General features: G+C 46.8%; 2 protein-coding genes across 3 annotated transcripts in view; one reads left to right on the top strand and one right to left on the bottom strand.

Annotated features, from left to right (window-relative positions):
• Nucleotides 1–21,871, top strand: part of LOC127053211 (uncharacterized) — a 361,256-nt gene extending 339,385 nt beyond the window's left edge. Inside the window, exon 2 of the mRNA XM_050957539.1 lies at nt 21,658–21,871. The gene's annotated coding sequence lies outside the window, so the exon portion shown is untranslated. The remainder of the gene's footprint in view (nt 1–21,657) is intronic.
• SLC25A20 (solute carrier family 25 member 20) lies at nt 6,924–26,439 on the bottom strand. Of its 2 annotated transcripts, XM_050957531.1 has the most exons (9): nt 26,172–26,439; nt 23,186–23,278; nt 16,258–16,385; nt 14,467–14,557; nt 12,600–12,717; nt 11,235–11,307; nt 10,626–10,735; nt 8,774–8,898; nt 6,924–8,164 (listed from the first exon to the last, which is right to left on the bottom strand). In XM_050957531.1, exons 1-9 carry the CDS (start codon nt 26,274–26,276, stop codon nt 8,102–8,104), a joined length of 906 nt encoding a protein of 301 aa, XP_050813488.1. In that variant the 5' UTR covers nt 26,277–26,439; the 3' UTR covers nt 6,924–8,101. The 2 variants fall into 2 exon arrangements, with proteins under 2 accessions (XP_050813488.1, XP_050813489.1); XM_050957532.1 differs by lacking the exon at nt 8,774–8,898 and having other exon boundaries at nt 26,172–26,438.
• Between the last annotated feature and the right edge of the window lie 1,429 nt (nt 26,440–27,868).

The raw sequence follows: 27,868 nt of genomic DNA, 5'->3' as shown, positions 1-27,868 counted from the left end.
GGAGTGTGGCCACACTGACAGCTACCAGTGCTGCAGTGTGGCCACATTTGCAGTGTTTGCAGTGGTGTTGGGAGTGCAGCATTATGGCAGCTATCCCACAGAGCACCTTGTCCCATTTTGGCACCGTGGGTTGTAGGAAGGGTGCGGAGGGTGCGGGTCATTCTGCTTCCTGTCCCAATGCCCCGTGATGCATCGCTTCACATCCCAGCAATCCCTGTTTTTCCGTCCACGTTTGGCACCATCTTGACTCTCTCAACGGTTTCTGTGCAGCGCGATTTCTGTGGGAAATGAAGCCCAAACTACTGAGGAGTATGCTGACGAGTGTCGCCAGCACATCACGTTTGGCAGTTGAGCTATTCCTTAAGATCCAAAGTGATGAGGAGTCCGACGATGATAGCGAGTCGCCTGACGTGTATGACACTAAATTGCTTCTGGCATTCACGGAAATGCTCAGCACCGTAGAACACTGCTTTTGGGCTTGGGAAACAAGCACTGAGTGGTGGGATCACATCGTCATGGAAGTCTGGGATGACGAGCAGTGGCTGCAGAACTTTCGGATGAGAAAAGACACTTTCATGGGATTGTGTGAGGAGCTCGCCCCCACCCTGTGGCGCAAGGACACGAGATTGAGAGCTGCCCTGCCGGTGGAGAAGCGGGTGGGTATTGCAGTCTGGAAGCTGGCAACTCCAGACAGCTACCGATTGGTCGGGAACCAGTTTGGAGTGGGAAAGTCGACCGTTGGAATCGTGTTGATGCAAGTTTGCAGGGCCATTAATTGCATCCTGCTAAGAACCGTGACTCTGGGGAACGTGCAGGACATTGTGGATGGCTTTGCACAAATGGGTTTCCCTAACTGTGGAGGGACGATAGATGGGACGCATATTCCTATTTTGGCACCACCCCACCTAGCATCCGAGTACGTTAATCGGAAGGGGTATTTCTCTATGGTTCTCTGGGCACTTGTGGATCACCATGGGCGTTTCATTGACATTAACACAGGCTGGCCTGGAAAGGTGCATGATGCACGAATCTTTCGGAACACTGGCCTGTTCAGGAAGCTGTAGGCAGGGACTTTTTTCCCAAACCAGAAGATCACAGTAGGGGATGTCGAAATGCCCACTGTGATCCTTGGAGACCCTGCTTACCCGTTAATGACTTGGCTCATGAAACCGTACACAGGGAGCCTTGACAGGAGCAAGGACCGGTTCAACTACAGGCTGAGCCGGTGCAGAATGACTGTGGAGTGTGCTTTTGGCCGTTTAAAGGGGCGCTGGCCATCTCTGTATGGGAAGCTAGACTTGGGGGAAAGCAGCATCCCTGCGGTTATATCCGCGTGCTGTACCCTCCATAATATTTGTGAAGGGAAGGGTAAAAGACTCAGTCAGGCATGGACCTCTGAGGTTCAACGCCTGGAGGCTGAATTTGCACAGCCAGACAGCAGGGCTACTAGAGAGGCCCAGCACGGGGCTGCAAGGATTAGGGATGCCTTGAGGGAGGAATTTGAGGCTGAAAACCAACAGTAATGTTTGGTGCCTTGCACGGGAGTGAAGTGCAGTGGTTACAATGTTAGTAGGAATCTGTGTTTCCTAAGCTGATTTGCAGTGCCTGTTTCTTTCCTGGGTTAAGGTATCTTTGACTTTCTGCAATAATAAAGACTCTTTTCAAAGCCAAGAATTCATTTATTGAAAAGAAAATAACTTTATTGACAGACACACAACATTTTGGGAATCTAAAAGGGCAGAGGGGTGGGGTGGGGAACTGTACAGTCACAGGTTTGAATATGTCCTGTCTGGAGTGCTGTGCAATGACTGCTGCACTTCAGGATGGCTATACTGCATGGTGATGGGGTTTGAGTGCAGAGGGTAAGGGTCGTAGTTCTCAGGGCTGGTTGGTGAACGTACAGGTGTTGGAGTCAGCTGGTGGAGATAAGAACCTGGATGCTGGGGAAAGGGGTTTGGAGCTGACACTGGGGCACAAGGGAAAGAGCTTGCGGGGGGGGGGAAGCAGTGCGGCAGTGCTCTGCCTGCATGGCTACGAGCGCCTGGATAGAGTCCACTTGGCGCGCCAGGATGCTTATCAGCTGCTTTGTGCTTTTCTTCCTGGCTGCTACGTTTTTCTGGCAGATCCTGCTTTCCCTTTCCTTCCAGTCCTGCACTTTTTGATTCTCTGTGACAGAGTGCTGCATAACTGCTTGCAGCATGTCTTCTTTGCTTTTTCACGGCTTCTTCCGGAGGTTTTGGAATCTTTGAGCTGTTGATAACACGGGCAGCCGAGATCTCAAGGTTGCTTGTGGAAAGGCAAAAAAGGCAACAATTAACAGAGGCAGCACTGTTTATATCAGACAGTTATTCCCACACAGCGAAGGAGTTTACAGTCTTCACAATAGCATAATTTTCCCACACCAAAGAGAGCGCATATAGCCCACAGGAGCCCCGAAATGGTGAGTAAGGGGGACTGATTGCTTCAGGGCTGTACTGTCCTCGGGGTTTCTGTGTATTGGGGAAAGCAAACTGCTGCAGGAGGCACCTACACTGAACACTCTCCCAACATTTTCCACAGGAGTTAATCCTGGAAGATATCTCGCTGCTGCAGGTCACCTGGGAAGAGCGGGAGGGTCTTCTACAGCAATGCGGATTCCGCCCTGGCCCCTATGCAGCTTGCCTGTGTGCAGCAATGGTCCCCCCACCCCTCGCGGCACAGTGGCACGGACGCGTTAGCCTGACTGGGACAAGGACCACAGTGGCTCTCCCAATAAACTTGCACAAGCACATTGCCCACGCTATTCCACATCTAGGCATGCATGCAGCCCTAACCCTCCCTCCTCTCCCGAAAAATTTCCATTCTGAAAATAAAAGCCGCTTACTGGGAACCCGCTCCTCTGCTTGTCCTTCACCAAGTACCGGCTGCTGCGACTGGCTACCTTCCTCCTGGCTTGAGAAGAGCTCCTGGCTTCATGCCTCCAGGGACTCCGGGATGTCCCCCCCCCCCACCCCAGTACCTCACTCTCGGTTTCCTCCTCCCCCCCCTGCACCTCCCCCTCCCGCTTTGAAGTGTCCATCGTGGTCCTCGGATTGGCGGTGGGGTCACCCCCAAGTATCGCGTCCAGCTCTTTGTAAAAACGGCAGGTCGTGGGAGCAGCGCCAGAGCGGCCGTTTCCCTCACGGGCTTTGCAATAGGCACTCCGCAGCTCCTTCACGTTAACCCTGCACTGCACCGCGTCCCGCTCATGGCCCCTTTCCAGCATGGCCCTTGATATCTGCCCATAGGTATCGTAATTCCTACGGCTGGAGCGCAGCTGTGACTGCACAGCTTCCTCCTCCCAAACACTGTTGAGGTCCAGCAGCTCGCCACTGCTCCATGCTGGGGCTTGTCTGGCGCGTGGAGCCATGGTCACCTGGAAAGATTCACTGATTGCACTCCACACCTGGCTGAGCAAACAGGAAGGGGATTTTTAAAATTCCCAGGGCATTTAAAGGGCGGGTCACCTGAGGCCAAGGCAGTAGAGTTCGAACTGAAGAGCAGAGTTGTTGAACAGGCATTCTGGGATACCTCCGAATACCTCTGGAAGCCAACAACAGCGCTTTTGGTGGCCACACTGGCAGAGCAGCGCTGCATCACCAGCACTGCAGTCATTATTCCCCAGGCCGAGGTGGAGTACATGCAGCGCTGCAGCCAGGGAGAAACAGCACTGGATGTGCCTTGCAAATGTGGAGAGTGAGTTGCAGCGCTGTAAAGCCACCACCAGTGCTGCAACTCTCCAGTGTAGCCAAGCCCATAGTTATTAAACTGCATGTGCCCTGTTCGGAACTGCACTCCTTTGCTTCGAGACCACAGTTACTGGGGAATACTGCTTTAACCCTGTCTCTCTGGCTGGTACAGCCCCTTGACCTTTCCCTTGCAGTGGTAACTGACCTCAGTTCAGTGCTTGTCAGGCGTAACCAGCCAGGCTGTTCATGTCAGGCTTTTGCTTTAGCCATTGTTCCCCCATTTCTAACCGAGGGGGAAATGCTCAGAATCCCTCTCAGAATCCTAAACACCTAGGTTAAAACAACCCTAGCAGACAGGTTCCTTTTGCAGAAGTTAATAAGAAACTTCAAGAGTGACTCTTACTCTTAATTGCCTTGTGCCCTGTTCCTTTCACAAATATTTCAAACAGGCAGTTTCTGTCACAAAGGAACGGGCCCTGTCTCTGGCTGGCTACACACTCAGGAAAGCAGCTTTCATCAGCAAAGAGCCAGTCCTTGTATTAAGGAATTAGCAGACCATATTATTGTCCATCTGAGGAAACATTTCAAACCAGCCTTGTCCAAAATGCTATTGAAGAATTGTACAAGACTGTACATTGCCACACTAGCTAATGTCCAGGAGTGGGGTTTACCCAGGCCACTAAATGCTGCTGTAGCAAGGAGTGGGACAGGTCTCTGCCTGCTAGTAAGTGGGGCAGATGGGGAATCTGGGAAGAGCCAGTTCTCAGCCATACTTCCTCCCTCAGCATGAGAGGAAGCATCTCAAACATTGCCCCAGGCCAGGAACTGATAGGCAATTGTCTGGAAGCAATTGGCATAGAGCCAGAAGCTTAAGTGGGGGTTAGGCCTGGGGAAACTCTAAGGCCTGGTTTACACTGGGGGGGGGGGGAATCGATCTAAGATACACAACTTCAGCTATGAGAATAGCATAGCTGAAGTCAACGTATCTTAGATCAAATTAAAATTACTTACTTCACGTCCTCGCGGTGGTGGATCGACGGCTGCGGCTCCCCCGTCAATTTTGCTTCCGCCTCTCTCACTGCTGGAGTTCAGCAGTTGACGAGAGAGCGATCGGGGGTCAATTGATCGTGTCTACAGTACTCGCGATAAATCGATCCCCGACAGATCGATCCCTACCTGCCGATCTGGCGGGTAGTGTAGATGTAGCCAAAGGCTTGTCAGGTGTAATCAGCCTGTGGAACTCCTTGCCAGAGGATGTTGTGAAGGCCACAACTATAACGGTTCAAAAAAGAACTAGCTAAATTCATGGAGAACAGGTCCATCAATGGCTATTAGCCAGGATGGGCAGGAATTGTGTCCCTAGCCTGTTTCCCAGAAGCTGGGACTGGGCAACAGGGGATGGATCACTTGATGATTCCCTGTTCTGTTCATTCCCTCTGGGGCACCTGACATTGGCCACTGTTGGAAGATAGGATATGGGGCTGGATGGACCTTTGGTCTGACCCAGTATGGCCATTCGTTAGCTTAACCTAATTGCAAGGGACCTTAACTAGACCCAGCTGAACCCCCTTTTCAATAATTTTAGCTGGCTGTGGCATAGGTCAAGCAAGGAGTTAGGGGCAGGTAAGGGATTGAAAATTAATTCACTGGTCTCCAGTGTCCCAGGGGAGAGGGAACATATTTAAAGGATTAATCCAACTTCAGAATTCTTTAAACATATAAAAGGCTGGAGAGAGAGAGGAGGAGGGCAGCTTCCAGCAAATAAATATTAGGAAAGTAAAGGCAGGATTTGAACTGCTCTAGGACAGGCTCCCAGCACAGGGAACCAAGAACCAGCAGTTTGGTCGATAAATATTTACTGAAACATTCACAGTTTGTTCTCCTTCTTGCTCACACCCAGGGAAGCAGCACAGACAGTATAAACCTGCACAGAGCCTTGTGCAAGGAGTGAGTCTGCCACTTTGCATATGCAAATATTTTTAATCATTAATCAGTGGTACCTGGGGTTAGTAACTACATGATGATCCTTAGCAAATCTAGGTTCAAACGGTCATCTGCAACAATGGAAAGTGAACCTGATCTACAGCCTTTTGCTGTAAGAGTTCCAGTAAGCATATAGGGCTTAGCTAGCAACGTCTATTAGAACTTGGCTAAACCCACATCACTCCCAGGAGAGCATGAAAATTACTGATTTTACTGATCTGAGCTGTCTCAAGAAGCAGCTGGGTTAACCAGATCTCAAGTGTATGAAACTGAACGTGTCACAGGATAGCGCACAGTCACAGTCACGCTCACAGGCAGCGTATGGCAGGACAGGGGGCAGTAGCAGGTAAAGGAGGGCCATATTCACCTTCCTCAGCAGCTCTGGGCCTCTTGCTTCCCCTTCTCTCTTCCAAGGAGCAGAGAGGCTCCTAAGGTGGAAGAACTGGCAAGGTATTTTGGGGAGGGGAGAGAGCATTCAGGGTTGGAAGGGGAAGTGGAAGTAGTCCTGAGTTGTGGGGCTCTTCAAATAGTGGGAGGATCCACTCTGTCCGCCCCACCCATGTAAACAAAACAAAACAAAACAAAACACAACACCTTGCTCCCTCAACTTCTGGGAAAACAAAGGGTAACACAGAAGCAGCTGGATGATTCCTCTCTGCTCCTTACAAGAGAAAGGGAGCGAGGAGCAGGGTCCTGAGCTGCTGGTGCCGTAGCAGGTAAAAGAACATCCTTGGGGGCAGCCTGGCAGGGACAGCCTGATTAATGGAAAGCATGCTAAATTAATTGTATACCTTAGTGGGCCTGGTTAGGGACAACTCCTCATTCCCCAGCCCTCACTTCCCTTGGTGCCTCCTGAGGAATCTAGGCACGGATCTTCTCCCTAACCCAATTCCCCTCCCCACCCCCACACCTGTAACAGCTGGTTTGTTTGCATCTCACCATGAGAAAATAGCCTTAAAAAAACATTTTAACCTAACAAAAAAACCCTCAGGTGTTGCCCATTTCAGCCATTTGTCACACATTTCAGTGGCTTGTATCAGAGAGGGGCAGGTCTAAAGGTTGAGAGGCATAGAATTATCACCACCAAAGACAGGCTACCCATCCATACGTAAGCTGTCTGCAGGACTTTAAGGTAGGCAGATCTCCGAACAAAGTGTAAGGGAATATTTGTATGCCCTTTGCATACACTAATCATGCACCAAAATACAGAGCGCACAAAACCACAAGCAAACATTCTAGCTGAGCAGCAGCAAACTTTATTGAGTCCTGATAAAATAGGATCATTTAATCACAACTGGAACAGGTTACAGACTGTCTTGCCTGTCCCTTGCATCAATCGTGTCAACTCAAAATTTGTTGTTTAACAAGATCTCTTAATGCTGAGCTGAGGAGCCAGATGCTGACTTCAGGGCTGACTGTTCCCATTAAGGAAGCCATGGAGGGAATTCAGCACCAAAATAAGTTTAAGTCTTCTCCCACTTTGAAATCTGCTCTGTACTTCCTAGGCCACCATCTCTCAGAATGCATCATTCAGGGACATCAGATATAGCACAGATTGCAAAGAATCATATAGTATTTGTGAAGTTGTGTTCTGGATATAATCAGTGAATCAGTAAATACCAAAGGGATTTCAAAGGGGGAAAGAGGATTTTGCAGAGAAATGAGATCAGTTAGAACTTGTTTCTCTGCTGAATGCCCCCGCCAACCGGGTTAGCAGTGCTTAGTAAAGGAAGATGGGCGTAATTTACTTTAACTCTTAGTTCCACAGTGCACCTTTCATCGGTTCAAGATGGTCACCATACAAGGTCCTCCAGAATGCTTTAGAATCCCTCCCTGCCCCTCTGCCCAGAATTAGGATTTTTTTTTAGCTATAATCTGTTCTGTTCCACATTGCCCTTCATTACATGCACATAAAATAAAGGCACCATAAACATGCTAACAGCTGATGAGACTATCTATAACTGACGGAAAATAGTGTCTCACCTCAACATTGGCAATAAAGTGTTAAGCTATATCCTGAGAATTAAGTGCACACTGGCTGGTAATTACAATTTAGAAAGATTTTCAGCACTGATTCTTCAGTAAACAAAGAAAGAAATTAAAAGTCTCCCCTTCTTCCAGAGGAAGTACTTAAGGACTCTGACTGTAATAGCGATAAGTGTCTATTAGCAGCATCACTGCTATGGTGCATTTGGCTCAGAAGGTAAGTGCACTCATATTTCCCCTTCCTCATGAAAACTCTGCATCAGAGTTATGGCTCGGGGTTCAGAATGGCACCTATTATACCACCCAGAGGATGTGAGTAAGGCAAATGGGATTAGAAAACTAGTAATTCCTATGGTTTCTCAAGTCACCCTTAAATCCATCACCATAGTCTTTTTTTCTTGTCCCAGGAGGACATTTCCTAGTCTTCACAGACTTGGTGCAATCCAGTTAAGGAACTTCATAGCAACTTCAAAACCAAGGAAACAGGCCTGGAACAGACACAGAACACGAGGATCAGATGAGCCTTAGCCACACAAAGCTGGAGTGTTTGGAAAAGGTATTCTCAAAGCTGAGGGATACAGCAGCATTATAAACCCCAAACATGGTTTGTCCCCCCCCCCCAACATGACTGATCTTGAACTGGAAGTAATGACATAACTGGGTCCCTCTATAGCAGAGACAGAATTTCTGATCTTCAGTGTCATTTGTTAGATCCTTCCATTTAAAACAGGTGCAGATTCAATCTAGCCATCCAAAATGTTCGCACTTGGTGTTAGCAGATGTGTAGAACTGTTAGTTTATTCTAACACAATAGGGGTTTAGTGCAAAGCCTGTGACCCTATTCCTGTTAACGCTATCCCTACAGCCTACTTTAGTTTCCCAGCTACACAGATTTGAGCCAGTATTTTAAAAGCTTGGAAACAGATCCCCCAGACCATATACCCAAGGGTGTGTGCTCTAACGTAAGCAGCACTAGTGAAATAATAAACAGTCAAACAGTCTGGAATCAGAGTTAACTGCCTCCTTTACACTCACTAGGTATTTAGGGTGCAAGTAGCCAGCTCCCTGCAGCCCACTAGATATCACGGTTTACTTACTGCGTTAGCGGGAAAGGCCCTTATCATAACGGCTGTGAACCCTTTGTATAGGGATGAGACTCCTTCCTCTCTGATAAGCTCCCTCAGCACATCCCTAAAGCCATTAGGATACTTCCCTGAAGCAGCTGTTGACAGAAGCAGAACATGGCATCTATGATTTGGGAATGCAGCCGGCTGAGACTTTAATGGTTACACTGTGGCCTTCCACTGTAATTCATACGGATTATTTTCCAAGTAACAAATGATTTCAAAAGACTATTTTTTAATTTATTTTCATTATATGAAGATATACTGATCTACAGAACTGGAAGGGACCTTGAAAGGTCATTGAGTCCAGACCGCTGCCTTCACAGCAGAACCAAGTACCGTCCCTGACAGATTTTTGCCCCAGATCCCTAACTGGCCCCCTGAAGGGCTGAACTCCCAATCTTGTGTTCAGTGGTGTGCGCATTGGCCTGCTAAGCTATCCTTCCCCGCCTTTCAGTCCAGTACATCACTGACAACTCGAACAAAGACCCAGTGAGCAGGCGCCATATGCATCCCAGCACTGTAATGATTTTAAATAATAATCAGGTCATCTGGGGGAGAAGGAAAAAAAAAGAGGAACTTAAGCGAAGGATTAGAAAACTGGGAGCTTCAATCTAGCGTTATTACTGCTGGTCACGCTAACAGCATCGGCAGAGTGGAGAGTCAGTGGTGCATCAATCGATAAAGCTGGTTTGCAAGAGAAAACGCTGGTCTGTTCTCACAAATATCCTCCCACACACTAGAGCCAGGAATGGCAGTGGCTTTCCAGTGAAAACGACAGGCTTCATTTTAATGCTGATGTTACACAGATCTGACCAGGTGTTTGAGGAAAGTGATTTTATAGGAACAAGTTACCTAATCATGTGACATGCCACTGGAAAGTATTACCATGACGGGGCCCTTGACCAGCTCCTCCAGAGTCACAAACAACTTTTGGAAAGTGACTCGTGGAGCAGGGGCTGCAATATTCTACTATATCCCATTCAGGTTTTGCTCCCTTGGTCTGGAGCATCACAGAAGCCAACAAACAAAACAAAAAACACACCACAAACAAAAGGATTTTCCTGTATCAGCAACCACTGTTGGACGCACTGGGACAGAAGCTCTGCCTATGTCCTTGATGCGCAACAGAGAAGATGCAGGGATCTTGTTAATGCAAGGCAGAGCCAGAGAATAGTCCTGCTAGAGGCTGCTGCAGAGCTCTGTTGTACAGGAATATTCCTCTGGGAGGAATGCCGAAGGAATCAACCAGAACCTTAACAGCAGCCTTTGCTGGAGCCCAGTACCCCAAGTGTCTGGGCTGTCCCTACTGCAATTTTATGGAGCACCGACTGCAGATATTTCCATGAGGTCTGCAGATTTGCCAGTCACAAAGCAATGGATTGTGAGAGACACGCATAGCTATGGTGTTCCCTGCTCCACTGTGATTTTATTTTCAATATGACCTGTCTGAACCAATGCAAGCATGCCCAGTCTTATCTGAAACGATTAAGCACTTTCAATAGGAGTATATTTGTAATAAATACCACCCAGCTCTTCTACAGCACCTTTCAGCACAGTTCTCAAAGAACTTTGCAAAGGATGTATCATTTTATACATGAGGGCACAGATGAAGTAACTTGCTCAAAGTCACCCAGTAAACCTGTAGCAGAGCTGGAAATAGAACCCAGGTCTCCTGAGTCCCAGTCTAGTGCTGTAGGAGCTAGGCCACACCGCCTCCTTTCTAAAATTCTGCCCAGCCGTAAGCTTCTCTATTGGATTGTCCACCCGGCCCACAGAAATGCTCCATCTTGTGGAGCTCTTACACGACTGACATCTGACTCACCAGTCTGGAAGCGGGATTTCAGCACATCCGGAGGGATGGCAACAGCCCAGTTGAAGATCCCTGCCATACCCCCAGCAAAGAGAATCCTAGGCACGCTGAGGTCACTGACACTGCAGAAATATTGAATTGAAAAGGTGTCTGTCTTTAAATTAAGACCAGAAAGGCAGCTTGGCTGAGAGATAAGACATTTCAATGGTACAGACCCGGCGTGAGAACAGCCACTGTAGGAATTCAGAGAAACTTGTGGCCATAATGTGCTCTCTCCCCACGGGAAAGGCTCAACTCTTATTGCTCTCTCATACTTGCAGCATGACAAGGATGCCTGAAAGACCAGCTTTTAGCACACAGCAGGGACACAGAACAGGTGCATCTCACACTGAATGCTTTTCTAATTGTGCCATTAAGAGGAGTGCTTCAAATACCATTCAGCAATCAATCCAATCCCACAGTGAGATGAGTCATCTCGATGGGAAAGCCACTGACAGCAAACTCCTCAGCAATCACAGAAGACACTACTCTGGTGATTTTGCTCTCATCTGCTTAGCAGGAGAAATTGACTGGAAGTGTCTGGAGAAAGTCAGCATTGCCCTGATTTAGGATTTAACTAACCTCTTCCCCTCAGGGGTCAGAATGTTTTTCAGCCATTCATACGTCATGAAGTACATTCCAGAGGCTGGAACATCTAGTTGGGAGAACAACAAAGAGACTAAGAGAAGTAGGAGAATGACACCTGATCACCTCCGCACGCAGGGGAAAAAGAGAGAGGAAAGGAAGTTTTCACCCCTAAGGGGAAGCTCTGGGCTCACATCAGCTGCCAACCTTTGGGACTGTTCTGCACCAGCCTCAGCAATGCCATCAGGTACCACTAATTTCCCTTTCTGAGCCTTCTAGTGCAAACGGCTGTGTCTCTGGATGGAACAGCACAAACATTTTCAGAAAGAGCAGGGGCATGCTGCAGAAACACTTATTCCTGAACCCCTGAGTCACCAGCCCTTCCAGTCACATTGTTACCTTGACTATGAGAGAGGTCTAAGCTCCCCAGACTGGAGACTGGGCAGATTAAGCCAGTCTCAGTAGCTTTGTGACATGTTCACAGCCAGTTTGTTCCAACCAAACTTTCTGCTTTTTTATATCCTCATGCAGCCAATGCTCAAGCCCACTGCTAGGATCAGACAACCAGTTCTGTCAGGCATGTTGTCCATGCTGCTAGCTGTTACAATCCTATGGGAGTGATGGGACAGATCATTTCCTGGGCTGGTGGAACTGCAAAATGCCTACAGTTTCTCTATCTGAGGATGCTTAGGTGAAATCACTGCCCCCAGACGGGGCGTATTTTAACCTCATTCAGGGGAGAAAGCATCCAAACATATTTCTAACCTGACCCATGGGGCTTTAATTTGTTCATTATAGGTGCCTTTAAAAAACAGAGAGGGAAAGGAACATGATGGACACACAAGGTATTTTTCCTCCATACCAAAAATGAGTGAATAAACACCACTTTCAAGCTGGGACAAAGAATAATTCATTAACCAATCCAATTGACCACCACAGACTGGAAGTCTCATGTACAAACCCCATCCCAAAGTTAAGAAAATGCTTCCTCTTTTTTCTTCTCTGCCTCTCCGCTTCTCTCCCCAGACCCATCATCCCTCGCCCATCCTGGAACTCTATCGTAGCCTTCTGCGTCTTGGATTTGGTTGGTCTTTACCTCTCAAGTCCCTTTGTGTCCATTTCTAGCCTTCCTCCCCTCGTTCCCTTTGTACTCCTCTAGTTCGCTTCCTCTCACCACCCCTACCAAGACTGCGACACATCCTAGTTGCAATTCTCAATCCCCATGAGACACAGGGTAGCTGTGAAAACTGCAGCACCTGAGACTGATGCACAACATAGCTCGATGGCCCAGGGTGAGATTTATGATGTTGGGTCAGTTTTGTTCTGATGCTTCTCTTCCTGCAGGGGTACTGTTAGAATTACCTCTCATGAGAGTGAGCACGGTTCCTTTGTATATGCCTCGAATCCCAGCCTCACGGTACAGCTGTTTTGCACAGTCCATTGGGCCGCCGTACTTAATTTCACCTGAAGCAGCCTGGATCTGGAGGATTAAAGTGATGGTTTAGCAGGCGTAACCCAAATAGTAATTTGGAACGCTTGTGCTTTCTAAAGCTACATTGTCAAGTGGAAGTTACCAGCTCAGCCCTTTTCCTGTAAACAAAAGCCACCCAAGGAATGAATGCTCCCGCTGATATAGACACAGACTGGTACAATGCATGTGAAGTCACCATATTCCCAGCCTGCTTTTCCTCCCTTTTATCCCTGTAGTCTTTCCTCAACTGGCAGACACTCCTGTGATGTTGGCCAGGGGTTCTCACAACAAAAATTTTGGTGGCGTCAGAGAGTGTGGCCACAAACTCTTGTTGGTGGCCGCTCTGACAATTTTTCCTAAAATACTTAATTAACTTTAGAAAAACAAATAAATATGCAAATACACAGCTCCAATCAGAGTAATTTATTTATGTAGGGTTTTTTGTAGATCTAATAATAAAAATAATTTATAGTTGTATGTATTCCTTACTGGATCTAAAGATAATAGCAAAGTACATTATTTATGTTTCATGTTGGGGGGCACTTTCTTAATGACTTCACAGAAGCAATCTTACTAGCTAGCAAAAGTGATATTTGAATGTTTGTTAATATCACTTTTCATAGCAGCAGACTTGATAGCTAGAAGAAAGTGAAAAGTGATATTAACAAACATACAGATACCACAGACTTACTCACAACAGACAACAAACTTACTCAGCCCTGGTAAGCGGAGGACAAATTAAGCCTGGTGACCCCATCAAAGGGGGCCGCGACTCACTTTGGGGACCTGACCCACAGTCTGGGAACTGCTGATCTAATAAACACTCCCCTTTGTGTTAAGCCACTGCATAGTTTACACTTACTAAAATTTCTCTGCTACCCAGATTGAAAAGGATTTGTTTCCATAGGTGTTTACTGAACCATGCACTGGCTGGATCGTGCCAAATTAAGAACCGATGCTTACCTAATTTTCACTAGTTTAAGTTGGAAATAACTCAGCTGAAATCAGTCAAGTTACTCCAGATTTACACTGACAATGACTCCAAGAAAATTTCACAGAACTCAGACAATATTTTTTGAATAAAAGATGTCCTGTGATAATGCTTTGCATATTGGAATCAATATCTAACATCCATTAAAACACTAAGTACAGCAGTCACTGTGAGACAGGGTAGAGATCAGGTCTGGCACAGATAGTATTTTCATTTGTTCAAATTCACATTTCCCACCAGGGTTTCAAAAACCAAGAGCTGTGACAGGTTGAAAGTTTCTGGTCACTAGACTAGTTTTATAATAGCTTGTTTTATATATTTTTGAAATAGGTCCTTCTGTTACAAACAAGGATTCCAGGGAACTAGGGGCAAAATCTTTATCATGCAAGAGTTTCATGAACCTGATTGTTACTATAAAGGCTTTGTTTTACGTAAGAAGATGGGCATTTCTGAAATCTAGAGAGTATCCTAAGAAGTCAGCTGGTATCCTAGGGTGAGGATGCATATATGCTGAATGGTGTATATAGGAGTGCATGTTGTATTTACCAAACAAATTGTCAGGGAGGGAAGCTGTATAATGCTTCTCCACAACAGAGTCGCATCAAGTTATGCCTTAGCCCTGCTGAAAGGGGCACTTTCTAAATTCAGTACAGAGTAAATATGCTAATTAAGGAATTATATCTTCCTAAGCAAGGGCTTTTTAAATCAGACAATGCTCCTGAGATTAAAAGGTGGGAATTTCTCCCCCTCCACACACAAAGTCTTACCTGTAAAAGGCACTTGATCCTCTCTCCTGGAGCCATGATTGCTGTTGTGAACACTCCAGATAACATGCCAGCAGCAAACAGCTGGGGATATCTGTGCAGAGAAAACAGGAAAATAAAGATCCCAAGATAAATAATCCAATAAACATGGCATTTAATATAGTCAGCGTAAAAGGACTTAACAATGCAACATTACAGTTAAATGTACAAGAGTTTGGAAAACCAAAGCTACGGTTCCCTCAGCAAGTATACTTCTGCTCCTGTGCATTCACAGTATTTTGTATTACTCAATGTGCTTACGTTTTATGCTACAATATACAGTGTGAGACCAAGTCATTTGGTGGGCCCGAGCTGTGTGGCCCCCCCCCTTTGGCTCTGGCTGTCAGCCCCGGGTGGCTGGAGCTTGTACAGAAGGGCCATGCACAGCTGGGAGAAGGGGCGGGGGGGGGGGAATGGGGTAAAGGCGACAGGTAGAGCCCCATCGCCCAGGGGCTGAGAGTCAGAGCCCTGCTGCCCGGGCTCCCCATATCCCTCACCAGGAGGCAGTGGCGGGACTCTAGTTGTCAGCTTTGGGGTGGCAGCAGCAGTGCAGAAGGGTGGCAATGGAGTGCTAAGTCTGCTGTGAAAAGTGATCCTGACAAATATCCATCCACATTGCCACCCTTACTTCTGTGCTGCTGCTGGCAGGGCACTGCTGCATGTATGGGGGAGGAGCAGGAGGCAATTACAGACATGAAGAAGGAGAACACAATCAAGGAAGTTTGAGAAGCACTGCTCTAGAACTACGAGTCTTAAGGCCCAATTCAGTAAAGCACTGAACAATTGAGTTCAGTGGGAAGCAAGTATATGAAACAAGCTTTACATTTCTTGATTTACAAGAAAACTTGAGAGAACCATGATGGATTTGGAACAGTTGAGTGAGCAACGCTCTTGAACGAATGCACACACAAGTATATTATATGTGCATCCGGAGTGCTATTTCTGTTAAAAACCCCAGCAAGTGGATGAGTAGTATGCATGAGTGGTACAGGATTTTCAAACACCTAAGCCAGATTTCTTCAGATGTGTTACACACTGGTCCTCACTAGAGACTAAGTCTATGACAAGCTGAACATTTCAAAAATCATTTTTTTTAATTAAAAAGCTTCTCATTCACAAATAACCTGTCACAGATGCATAAAATTTTATCAGCCATCCACAGAATTCCAATATGGGCCAAAAATGCAGCAGGAGAAATTTTGTTCCAAAAAGTCATTTTTGCAGAAGGGTCCGTGTGCCTGAAAAGAGGCTGATCGTAGAAATGCCTCTTTAGCCATAACCAAGAGAAACACTCCTGTGATTAATAACCTAACCTACAAAGTGGATGCAGTGAGAGTCCCACTTACCACTAGCAAGAAGGAAAGGTCATGTCTTGTGACCCCCAGCTCTGTCAGGTGGCTATACTGGAATATACATGTAATCTTTCCACTCAGTTTCCCTTAACAGCAAGGCTGTTCTAAGTCATTATCATTATGTAACACACATGGTATTCAGCTACAACTGAGTTGTTCTTTAATGACTGTCTTTCTGCACAGGGAGGGAATTGCACAGTACTTGCCCACCTGCTGTCTGTTTTTAGCCTGTGCTATCAGTCCCACGCTTTTAGGAGTATTACCACCACCAGTGTTTGTTTTTAAATATATTTATAATCCAGAGAGGAGCCACATTTACACTACAACCGAACGTGTAATTCAATGCAGCAGGCTGGGAGCCGTAGAAAAGGTATCCCAAGCGTCTGAACAACCTAGAACTTACGTCAGAATGTCATCAGGATTCTTCTGCTGGAGTTTTTTCCCCAAACCAAATCCAAAGAAGCACACAGCAAACATGGGAGTCACTCCAACTATCGGAGCTGCCATTCCTTTATACAAGCCTCGGACTCCCTGCAAGACACAGGGGTTATTTAGGTTTCACGAAGCATTCTTCAGGAGGATAAATATTTCACCGCATCAAGAAGCAAATGAAGTTACTATACAAGATGATCACAGCAAAGGCGGCCAGCTGCATGAATGAAAGGGCTTTGCAGTGATACAGAGGGGCTGTTGGGAAATCATACCAGGACTTGCTGGGGTGTGTGTGTGTGTGAGAGAGAGAGACAGACTTTGTGAACAAGAAGCGGGCAGTATTATCTCCTGCAAATGTAACCAGACTTGGTCTTACCTCTTGTTCAGCCAATCACTCACACGAGTGGACGTGGAGGCTCTAAAGTTTTGCATTGTTTTATTTTTGAGTGTGGTTCTTTTTTGGTACGTAATTCTACATTTGTAAGTTCAGCTTTCATGATAAAGAGATTGCACTACAGTACAGTAACTCCTGACTTAACATCGTCCCGGTTAACATTGTTACATTGATCAGCAATTAGACAACGTGCTTGTTTGAAGTTGCGCAATGCTCCCTTATAATGTAGTTTGGCAGCCGCCTGCTTTGTCCAGTGCTTGCAGAAAGAGCAGCCCCTTGGAGCTAGCTGGGGGGGCCTGGAACCCGGAACCAGGGTGGGCCAGCAGCCCCCCTAAGGTTCCTGTGCAGCAGCTGCCCAGCAGGCTATCAATTGCCAGGCAATTGAGGCGTCCCTCCCTCGACTGCCATGTGCTGCTCCTGCCCTCTGCCTTGGAGCTGCTCCCAGGAGCCTCCTGCTTGCTGTGCAGAAGGGGAGGAAGGGAAAAGAGGGGTGCTAATGTCAGAGTGTCCCCCTCCCCCCACTCCTGTACCCCATCTCCACTGACAGGACAGGGCTCAGGATGGAGGAAGCTTGCTGGCAGCAGCTGCTGTCTCAACCTATTGATCTACTTAAAAAGGCAATGTACTTAGCATGGGGTCAGCATACTTAAAGGGGGAATGCGCATCTCTCTCTCTCACACATGCACTCACAGTGCATCCCTGTCTCTGTCTCTCTCTGCCATGCTGTCTCTCCTCCCTCCATTCCTGCTGCCTTGCAGAGTGTGAGGCTACATTAACAACAATGTATTAATCCTTGATGGCTCAGCCAAGTGCTAGTTCATCATTTAGCAGCAAGGCATTCCCTGGGAAATATCCCACCCTCCAACTCCACCACCTCAAAGAAGCCTCACAATCATCATTGCTGTGTTCAGTATTAAATATTTGTTTAAAACTTATACTGTGTATATGTCTTTTATCTAGCAAAAAAAAAAATAGAATAAAAAAAATAAAAATCCTTGGAACCTAATTCTCCCCCCTCCACCCATTCACATTAATTCTTATGGGGAAATTGGATGTGCTTAACATCGTTTCGCTTAAAGTAGCATTTTTCAGTAACATACCTATAATGTTAAGCGAGGAGTTACTGTACTTGTATTAGGTGTATTGAAAAATACTATTTTATTCTTTACAGTGCAAATATTTCTAATAAAGAATATAAAGTGAGCACTGTACACTTCGTATTGCATTGGAATTGAAAATATCAAAAATATTTAAATAAATGATATTCTATTATTGTTTAATCCTGCGATTAATGGCACAATCCTTTTAATCTTGTGATCTTTTTAATCATGCTTAATTTTTTTAATTGCTTGACAGCCCTAATAATTTCAACACATTCTTACATGTTTCCTTACACTGAAAGGCATGACTGGCTGGCAACCATGTATGACTCCACTGTGCAAGAAACTCCGTGCGAGACAGACCTTTGAAAGTCCTGCTTGGCCAGCTCACACAAGGAGGGTACCAAGAGGGCCTCCAAAAGGGAAAGACTTAACTGTTCTTGGCTGTATGAGGGCTTGTCTACATCACAAAGTTGCAGCGCTGGTGAGGGGGTTACAGCGCTGCAACTTAGGAGGTGTACACATCTGCAGGGCATCACCAGCGCTGCAACTCCCTGTTTGCAGCGCTGGCCGTACTCCTGTTTTGTCTCGGGTGTAGAGGATCCAGCGCTCGTGATCCAGCGCTGGTAATCAAGCGTAGACACTTACCAGCGTTTTTCTTGACCTCCGTGGAATAAGCAGGTATCCCAGCATACCTGAGGAAGCCTCTCTGGTAATCAAGCAGGTCTCCTTCCCCGCGGTTTGCTCCGGTGTTCTCAGAATCCCCCCCCAAGCGGGTCTCCTTCCCCGCGGTTTGCAGGGGAGTTCGGGGAACGCGAGAGCAAACCGCGGGGAAGGAGACCTGCTTGCACGGGGGTTCGGGGAACGCGAGAGCAAACCGCGGGGAAGGAGACCTGCTTGCTCGGGGGTTTGGGGAACACTGGAGCAAACCGGGGAAGGAGACCTGCTTCCCCGCGGTTTGCTCTCGCGTTCCCCGAACCCCCCTTGAAGCCGCCCAACAGCGCTGCAGTGTGGCCACATCTAACACCACTTGCAGCGCTGGTTGCTGTAAGTGTGGCCACTCTGCAGCGCTGGCCCTATACAGCTGTACTAATACAGCTGTAACAACCAGCGCTGCAAAACTGTAGATGTAGACATACCCTAAGCTAGTAAACAGGAGTAGGGAGGTAGGATTACCTTTGTACCTAGCAGTAGTGAAACCACTAGCGGATATTGTGTCCAGTTCTGGTGTTCCAGAAGGATATTCAAGAAATAGAAAAAGTACAGAGAAGAGCTACATGAATTATCTGACATCTGAAAAGTCTCCCTTATCATGAGAGACTTATGAAGCTCAATCTATGGAGTTTATCCAAGACAAGGTTAAGAGGTGACTTGAGCACAGAATACAAATTCATGTATGGAGGGAGATTTCTGACACCACAGGGCTCTTTAGTTTGGCAGGCAAAGGGATAACAAGATCTAATGGGTGGAAGCTGAAGCTAATTCACACTAGATAGAATGCACAATTTATTAACAATGGGGGTAATTAATCACTGGCACAACTTACCAAAGGGGACAGTGGATTCTTTACCACTTAAAGACTCTAAATGGAGACTAGATGCCTTTCTAAAAGCCACACATATGGGCTTGATGCAGGAGTCACTGGGGTGAAAGTCAATGGCCTGTGTTATGCATAAAGTCAAACTAGATGAACACAAGATTCCATAGCAATGGGGGACTCTAACCCCCCAGTCATCTATTGGAAAAGTAATATGGCTAAATGCCATTACTAATAAGTTCTTGGAATGTACTGGGGACAACTTTTTGTTTCAGAAGGTGGATGAAATAAACAGGGAGACAAACCATTTCAACCTCAATTCCCACTAGCATGGAGGAATTGGTGGAAAATCTGAAGGTGGAAGGCGATTTGGGTCAAAGTGAACATGAACTCATAGATTTCAGGATTCTAAGGAAAAGGAGTGAGAGCAGCAGAATAAGGCCAAACTCTGCTTTTCTGAAGTCCATTAACAAAGTCAGAACTGAGAGGTAAGGGCACTTGGGAAGAAAATGTAAAGGGGGGAAATTAAAAAAAGAGTTAAGGAGAGTTGGTAGTTTCTCAACCAGACAAAATTAAAGGCACAACTGCAAACTACCCCAATGCAAAGGAAAAATAGCAAGAATAGTAAGAGGTCAGTATGGCTCCATAGTGAACTCTTTAATGATATGAAATTCCAAAATCGACTACTACAAGAAGTGGAAACAGAGACAAATTGCTAAGGATGAGTACAAAATAGCAAAGGCACGTAGGGAGATTTTGCACAAAAGGAATTATTGCCTTTCATGTCCCCTCCTAGGGGTAAAAGGAGATTTTACACATACGTGAGGAGCATGAGAAAGATGAATAAAAAGTTTCTCTATTTAGTGGAGAAGGAAAGCTAATAACAGAACACTTTAAACACCTGAGCGTTCTTGATGCCTGTTTTGCTTCACTCTTTCCTAAAAAGATTAATTGTGACCAAATATATGACATATATAACACTGCTCTACAGCCAAAATGCTTCTGAAATAAATGTAGTCCAACTTTACTAATTCTGGGTCACTGAGAAAGAAAATGATGCTTAAAATTGTTGATTGGCTCTAGTTTTCAAGATATGCTATTGGGTCATTATATACAAACCTTGACTTGCGAATGGCGGAGGATAAGTGAGTTATAAAGGGAAGGGAGCTCAATTTAAACCAGAAATGACTAAAATACATTTTTGACTGGATCTATGAATAAATCTATTACTGGGTTTGGACAGTACTTGCTTTTTAGGCAAAACAATGAATGATGCAATCTGAAGCTGGTATTGCATCATACATGATAGGAATTGCATCATGTTATTCCTAGAAATCATGGATGATGCAATCATAACGAAGCTTACATCACTCTGCTGAACAAATTGCCCTATATCAGCTCTAGAAATCATACAGTGTCCTGCTCTCTTCTTTGTCAGTGTTTGATTTTGCAAAGGGACACATTTCTGTTTAGCCAAAGGGAGCAGAGATGCCTCATACTTGTGTGAACAGTGCAGATAACTTCTGCTATGTTTGTGGTGAAGTGACTTTTGCATCACAAAAGCGCAGTATAACCACTATGGTTAAGAAAGCCTATCACCTTTCTTTTGGCTGCAAAATTGAAGATCAGGACAAGGGGTGGGCCCCACACAAATGCTGCAACACTTGTGCAACAAATCTTCGCCAGTGGTTGAACAGGAAAAGGAAATCTATGCCTTTTGCAGTGCCAATGATTTGGAGAGAGCCAACAGATCATACCAGCAATTGTTACTTCTGCATGGTGCCTCCAGTTGGGAAACGTGTGTCAAAGAAGAAAAAGCGGACTGTGCATTATCCAAACATTCCATCAGCTATATGCCCAGTACCCCTCGGAGAAGGACTGCCGGTTCCTGATGCACCAGAATCATTCTCACTTGAGTCAGACGAGGAAGAGGAAGAGGATGAAACTTCTGGTCCTGAACCATCAATGTCACAGGACCCACATTTTCTCCCATCCTACTCCTCTGAACCACACCTCATAACACAAGGTGAACTGAATGACCTTGTCAGGGATTTGGAACTACCCAAGAGTAAGGCAGAGCTGTTGGGCTCCAGACTACAGCAGTGGAATCTCCTGGCAGGCTATCAGGGCAAATGGAGCCCATCAATGCTTGCAGACTATTGCTGGACAGTGACAAGAGATGCTCTATTTAATGAATACAAGAGACAAGCCAAGAAGCGCCGAGTAGACACTGGATAGGACTAAACTATGTACATAATAGTTTTTTGCCTTTTGTTTCATAATAAATTTTATTTATATAACCCTTTTGCTGATTTTTAAAGTGTTACATAAACAGGACAGGTGAAATATTATCATGTAAAGCAACCATAAACACATGAAAAGACCTAGGTTTACAATTTATGATTAAAACTCTACTATCTACACAATATACATAGACATAAAATGTAAAAACTTAAATATCTTAGAAACAGTAGCCAATCAGTTGTTTTAATTGTCATATTTGAATTCAGCACATCAAAATACATAATAAATATCACATTTTATCTCTGAAGCAGACGACTTCTCAAAAATTGTAAACCAGTGTAATGGGGGGAGAAAAGCATGCCAAATAGGGGAAAACAGGTTAGAGAATAGTTAAGTAAGTTACATGTATTCATGCTGGCAGGGCCTCATGAAATCCATTCTTGGGTCCTTAAGGAACTAGCTAAAGCAATGTCAGAACCATTAGGAATGATCTTCGAGAACTCATGGAGGACTGGTGAAAGGCAAACACAGTACCTATCTTCAACAAGTGGAACAAAGAGGACCTGGGCCATTATTACAGACTAGTTAGCCAAACTTGGACACCTAGAAAGAGACTGGAGCAAAATTCTTCAACAATTTATATGCCCCTAGAGAATAATAGGGTTATAAGAATACCTAGCATGGATCTGTCAAGAACCAAATCATGCCATACCAACTTAATTTTCTTCTTTGACAGAGTTACTGGCTTAACAAATAGGAGGGAAACTGTAGACATGATATATCTTGATTTTAATAAGGCTTTTGACACAGGCCCACATGACACTCTCAAACAAACTGGAGATGTTTGATTGAGATCATTTTACTATAAAGTGGTTGATAGACAGTAGCTGTATCAAGGGTTCACTGTCATACTGGGATGACATATCTATTGGGATCCCACAGGGATCAGTCCTGAGTTCAGTACTATTTGATATTTTCATGAATGACTTGGATAATGGAGTGGAAAGTGTGCTTATAAGATTTACAGAAGACATCAAATAAAATTTTATAAAGACAAGTGCAAGGTAGTACATTTAAGAAGGGAAAAAAAATCACATGCACAGCTACAAAATGGGGAGTAAGTGGCTAGACGGTAGTGCTGCTGAAAAAGGATCTGGAGGTTATAATGGATCACAAACTGAATACCAGACAACATGATGCAGTTACAAAAAAGGCTAATACAGCCCAGTGTGTTAACAGGAGTGTCATATGCAAGATGCTGGGGGATAATTGCTCAGCACCAGAGAGACCTCAGCCGGAGCACTGTATCCAGTTCTGGGCACCACAGTTTAAGAAAAATATATTCATTACAGCCTTGAACTTTAGGTATTAACACCACATTGCTGACGTAAAAAAAAACCAACATATATATCAAATCACACATTCCAAAGATTATTATGTTCTCCCTCTACCAGTTCTGTCAAATTTTGTAATGTGATGGAAAATTTGGATTAGAACCATTTGAACTGATAACCTGAGAATTTTATAGTCTCAAGGGGGCCAGATTCCCACAAAACTCCACTCCAATGACATACATGAGCAACTGACATTTTTGGCAGGCATAGCAAATGCCAGTATACAGTACCTCTCTAACTAGAGTCTGTCTGAAACAGTCGAAGGTCCCAGAATAGAGTGGAGGCTGCCCAGCCTGAGGTTTTGGTTGGGTCTGTAGTCTGACCTGTAAAACAAGAAAAAAAAGTTTGCTTTTTTCTTTTAAGATACATGATTTTTTTAGGATTAGTTCCAGAGAGCCATATTAAAGTCATAGGTTTTATAATCAGACATTGTAATATCGGTACAAGGGTTAAAACTCAGTATTTTAGCTTGTGCAAATATCTAAAAAAGAACACAAATACCTTAAGTTATTTCAATATTAATTTAAATTCAAGTTAATGCTCTCTAAACAGCAGTGTGGCTGCTTTAAGCACTTCTGAGATCCAGTGCCATTTCTACTGCTCTCTTTCCCCATCTGCTAAACTCATGGTATGGTCGCCAATGAAACTTGGTTTTATTTATCTTCAGATTAAAGAATATAATTAAAAGGAAAGGAAACATCTCATGTCCAGTTTCATCAATCCATAGATCAATAATGCAGAACAAATACTTGTTAAATTCCAAAAAGCTCCCACTCATATCACGATGGGCCATCATGCTCTGGAAGTTGTACCCGCCACAGGTCTGATGTCTATATTAAAGAGGAGATCTTTGCTGTTCCCTGGTCTTCAGTTACTTCTTTATCTACCTTTCCCCCTCTCAAATTCTAGGCTCCTTTGCCATAACAGTGTTTAAACACATGTAACAATTAGTTATTGGGGCTCAAGGTCACAAACGTCCCTTAATTTGTAACTGCTTTTTGGAACAAGAGTTTTGATTTCCAGTCATCATTGATTTTTCTGGACGGGAACTGGACTTTTCTGAGTGTCTTCAGATGAACGCGCTGGCTAGATGAAGACAAGCAAAACACAGATTGGAACAAATACATAGTTAAAACAGATGGACGCTACCATTTTGAGAGTAATGGTGAGCCTGTGGTTAGGGGCCTAGCCTGAGACTCAGGAGACCTAAGTTCAATTCTCAGCTCTACCACAAACTTCCTCTGTGATTTTGGCAAGTCATTTAGTTTCTCTGTGCCTCAGTTCTCCATGTGTAAAACAGGCATAATGGCACTTCTCTACCTCACCAGGGTGTTGTGAGGATAAATACATTAATGTTTGTGAGGTGCTCACATACGATGGTACTGGGAGCCATCTGAGTGCCAGAAACAGAGTGGTACAAAGAACACTCCAACCCCCTGCCCCCCCAATAGGCTATCATAATGAAACTGTTCACACTCAGATAGAAGTGAGCTTAGGGAGATTTTTATTTCAATTAATGGCAGAAGGGAGGCCAAGGGAGTTCCAGCTATGACAGGCTGAGAGTGGAAATGCTCCAAAGAGAATATCAGTCTGATTTTAGACCGAAGTGGAGTTGCCTTCATATGCTAGTGTAGTAATTTCTCCATTTAAAAAAGTCACTTGTATATACTATCAAAGTGACATAACAAAGAATACCAGATATCCCAGTCATGTCTCTCCTTTAAAATAAAGTGATAATGATCAGCCTGGGAAATTCTAACAAAACAGGATCATTGATATCATGAGCTAATGGTGAGTGACACATCAGTGCTGCCTCTGTGCGGTAGGAAGTGTACACCTTAAACTGACCGAGTTAGCTGGTGAAATGAAGGGCTTCTCAAAAACAGCAGAGATCACGCACCATTCTAGAGGATACAGGAATTCTAAACACTACCACAGGTGCCAGAAACTAGATGCAAATATTGCTGCCAAGATAAGAGGTCATGCCCTGTGATAATACTGTGTGTGTAGGATATATCACAGGTCAGACAACACAGAGCTTTCAGGTCAGTCCCATTTTCATACAGTAAGAGTAATGAAGGGGAAAAAAGGGGAGGGGCGATACGCAGCATCCATGTCCAGATACAACTCTGCCAGAGTCTCTGCACACCCCTCATGGCTAGATGTTCTCAAAAGTGGGTTGCCTGGTCTTGTGAATCCCATAGTGTCAGTTTTACCTAAGGCACACAGGGACTTTTAGCATCTTTACCAGCTCTCTTCAGATCCCACTAGATACCACTGCCCAGAGGGGGCCCTCCAGGCTGCTCAGGCGGTTTTATGCCAAAACTAGAAACTACCACGACCCACTAGACAGACAAGGTGGAAGAGCCAATATATTTTACTAGCCCAATATCTGCTGATGAAAGAAACAAGCTTAGGAGGGGTTATACCCCCCCCAGCGCGGTGCAGGCCGGGAGCTGTAGTACCTCCCCCTCCCCCCCCGCCGCGGTGCAGGCCGGGAGCTGTAGTACCTCCCCCTCCCCCCCCCCCCGCGAGGTGCAGGCCGGGAGCTGTAGTACTCTCCCCCCCGCGAGGTGCAGGCCGGGAGCTGTAGTACCTCCCCCTCCCCGCGAGGTGCAGGCCGGGAGCTGTAGTACTCTCCCCTCGCGAGGTGCAGGCCGGGAGCTGTAGTACTCACAGCCCCCGCGCGGGGCATGTCGGGAGCTGTAGTACCTCCCCCTCCCCGCGCGGTGCAGGCCGGGAGCTGTAGTACCTCCCCCTCCCCGCGCGGTGCAGGCCGGGAGCTGTAGTACCTCCCCCTCCCCGCGCGGTGCAGGCCGGGAGCTGTAGTACCTCCCCCTCCCCGCGCGGTGCAGGCCGGGAGCTGTAGTACTCCTCCCCCCCGCGAGGTGCAGGCCGGGAGCTGTAGTACCTCCCCCTCCCCGCGCGGTGCAGGCCGGGAGCTGTAGTACCTCCCCCTCTCCCCCCCGCGAGGTGCAGGCCGGGAGCTGTAGTACTCTCCCCTCGCGAGGTGCAGGCCGGGAGCTGTAGTACTCACAGCCCCCGCGCGGGGCATGTCGGGAGCTGTAGTACCTCCCCCTCCCAGCGCGGTGCAGGCCGGGAGCTGTAGTACCTCCCCCTCCCCGCGCGGTGCAGGCCGGGAGCTGTAGTACCTCCCCCTCCCCGCGCGGTGCAGGCCGGGAGCTGTAGTACTCTCCCCCCGCGCGGCCCCCTCACCTTGATGGTGTCCAGCGGGTGCCCCACGAACACCAGGCAGACGCCGCCGAAGCCGCCGGCGAAGAAGTTCTTCACGGGGCTGATGGGCTGCGGCTGCTTCGCCATGGCCGCGGCAGGAGCGGAGCCCCGCGCAGAGCCCGCGCGCTAACCTTTACCCCAGTGCCGCGCCGCAAGGCATGGCGGGACAGTGGAGGACTGGGCTGCCGGGGCGGCGCCCTAGACGGAGAGTTGGCTCCCTAGGCACTCCGCCCTGATGCGCATGCGCTGTACTCCCGCTGGCGGGGTCCCGCCCTGGAGCAGGGCCGGGCCGTAGGGATCCCGCGGCCCCGCGTGTACTTGGCCTGGGGTGAGCAGGGGCCCGGGTTTCCCGGCCAGTCCTGCTGTTCAGCGCGTCCCCGTACAGAGCTGGCTGCCGCCCCGCCCCGGCCCTGGCCCTGGCCCGAGCTCTAGCTCCTGTGCCGGCCGCGGGCCGCGGGGCCCTTCGTGCCCCCTTGAGCACACGGCGCGTTCCCGAGCCAGCCCGCAGCTGCCGCTCCGCTCCTCTCCTCCATGCCGGGATAACCTGCTCGCCCGCAGCCGCGCGCTGGCGGGGCAGCAAGCAATATTTGAGTGTGTCTCCCCCTTAATTCCGTGGTCAGGTTGATGAGCACAGGGGAAGAACGACGAGCCCCGCTTTAGAAGGAGCTCTCTGCGGCGGGGTGTCTAACAAACTGCTCCACACCCCGTCTGGTGGTGCGAGGGGCTCTGAGTAGGGCTATGGCCTAGCTGCTATTCAATTTTCCTGATACGGTTTTAGGAAACCACTGTTCCTGAGGCAGCTGATACCATGTAGCTCTTGCCCTCAGAGAGGAAAATTTGTTTCTGGTTTGGAGCAGTGATGCACCCACTAATGCAGACAAGGCGGAAGTGTTTTTACCACTGGCTTTTCCTGGCACTGTAATTAAACCCCAGTACTTACACCGATGCAAGTAAAGCATGGCTGACTCACCGCTGAACAATGGGTACAGCAGAACCTCAGAGTTACAGCCCCCTCGGGAGTGGAGGTTGTCCATAACTCTGAACAAAACAAAGCTCCGGCTCCAGCAGTTCACCCTCTGGGCCAGGTTCCAGAGGCAGCTAGGCAGCTTCCTTGCAGACAGCTTCTTTCTGAACTAGCTTGTCCCCCTCCCCACCAAGGGCTGGTGGTGGTGAAAACAGTGCCCCCTCCCAGTGGGGTGTATGTGTGAAAACAGCACCAGTGACCTCACCCCCAGCCAAGAGAGGGCTGCATGTGAAAACAGCACCAGTGTCTTACAGGAAAGCAGTGCAGACACCAATGCAGTTTCTGCACAGGGCTCACAGCTTTGCCTGAGAATCTCAGCATCTTCAACACCTAGCTGTCAGTGGGGGCCCAGTGTGTGGGGGTGGGGACAGGCAGCCCAGATGTGCCTACCTTTAAGATGCAATTAAGGCACAGTACGTATTTGCTTTTTTTGGGGGTCTCCGCTGCTGTCTGATTGATTACTCCTGGTTTCACATGGTGTCCTGTTGACCAGTCAGTCTGTAATTCTGGCGTTTATATTTTTGAGGTTCTACTGTAATAATTTTCCAAGTGTCGACAAGGCCAAGTTGGAAAAGTGAACTTTTTCAGAGACTGTTACTCTCTAATAAATCTGAAAGGCCCTGATACACATGTTCAGTCACTTCCCCTCCTGCCC

This window comes from Gopherus flavomarginatus, chromosome 6 (assembly GCF_025201925.1).
Source record: "Gopherus flavomarginatus isolate rGopFla2 chromosome 6, rGopFla2.mat.asm, whole genome shotgun sequence".
Lineage (NCBI taxonomy): Eukaryota > Metazoa > Chordata > Testudines > Testudinidae > Gopherus > Gopherus flavomarginatus.
The sequence above is the reverse complement of the archived record's forward strand: the minus strand, read 5'-3'. Positions and strand labels throughout refer to the sequence as shown.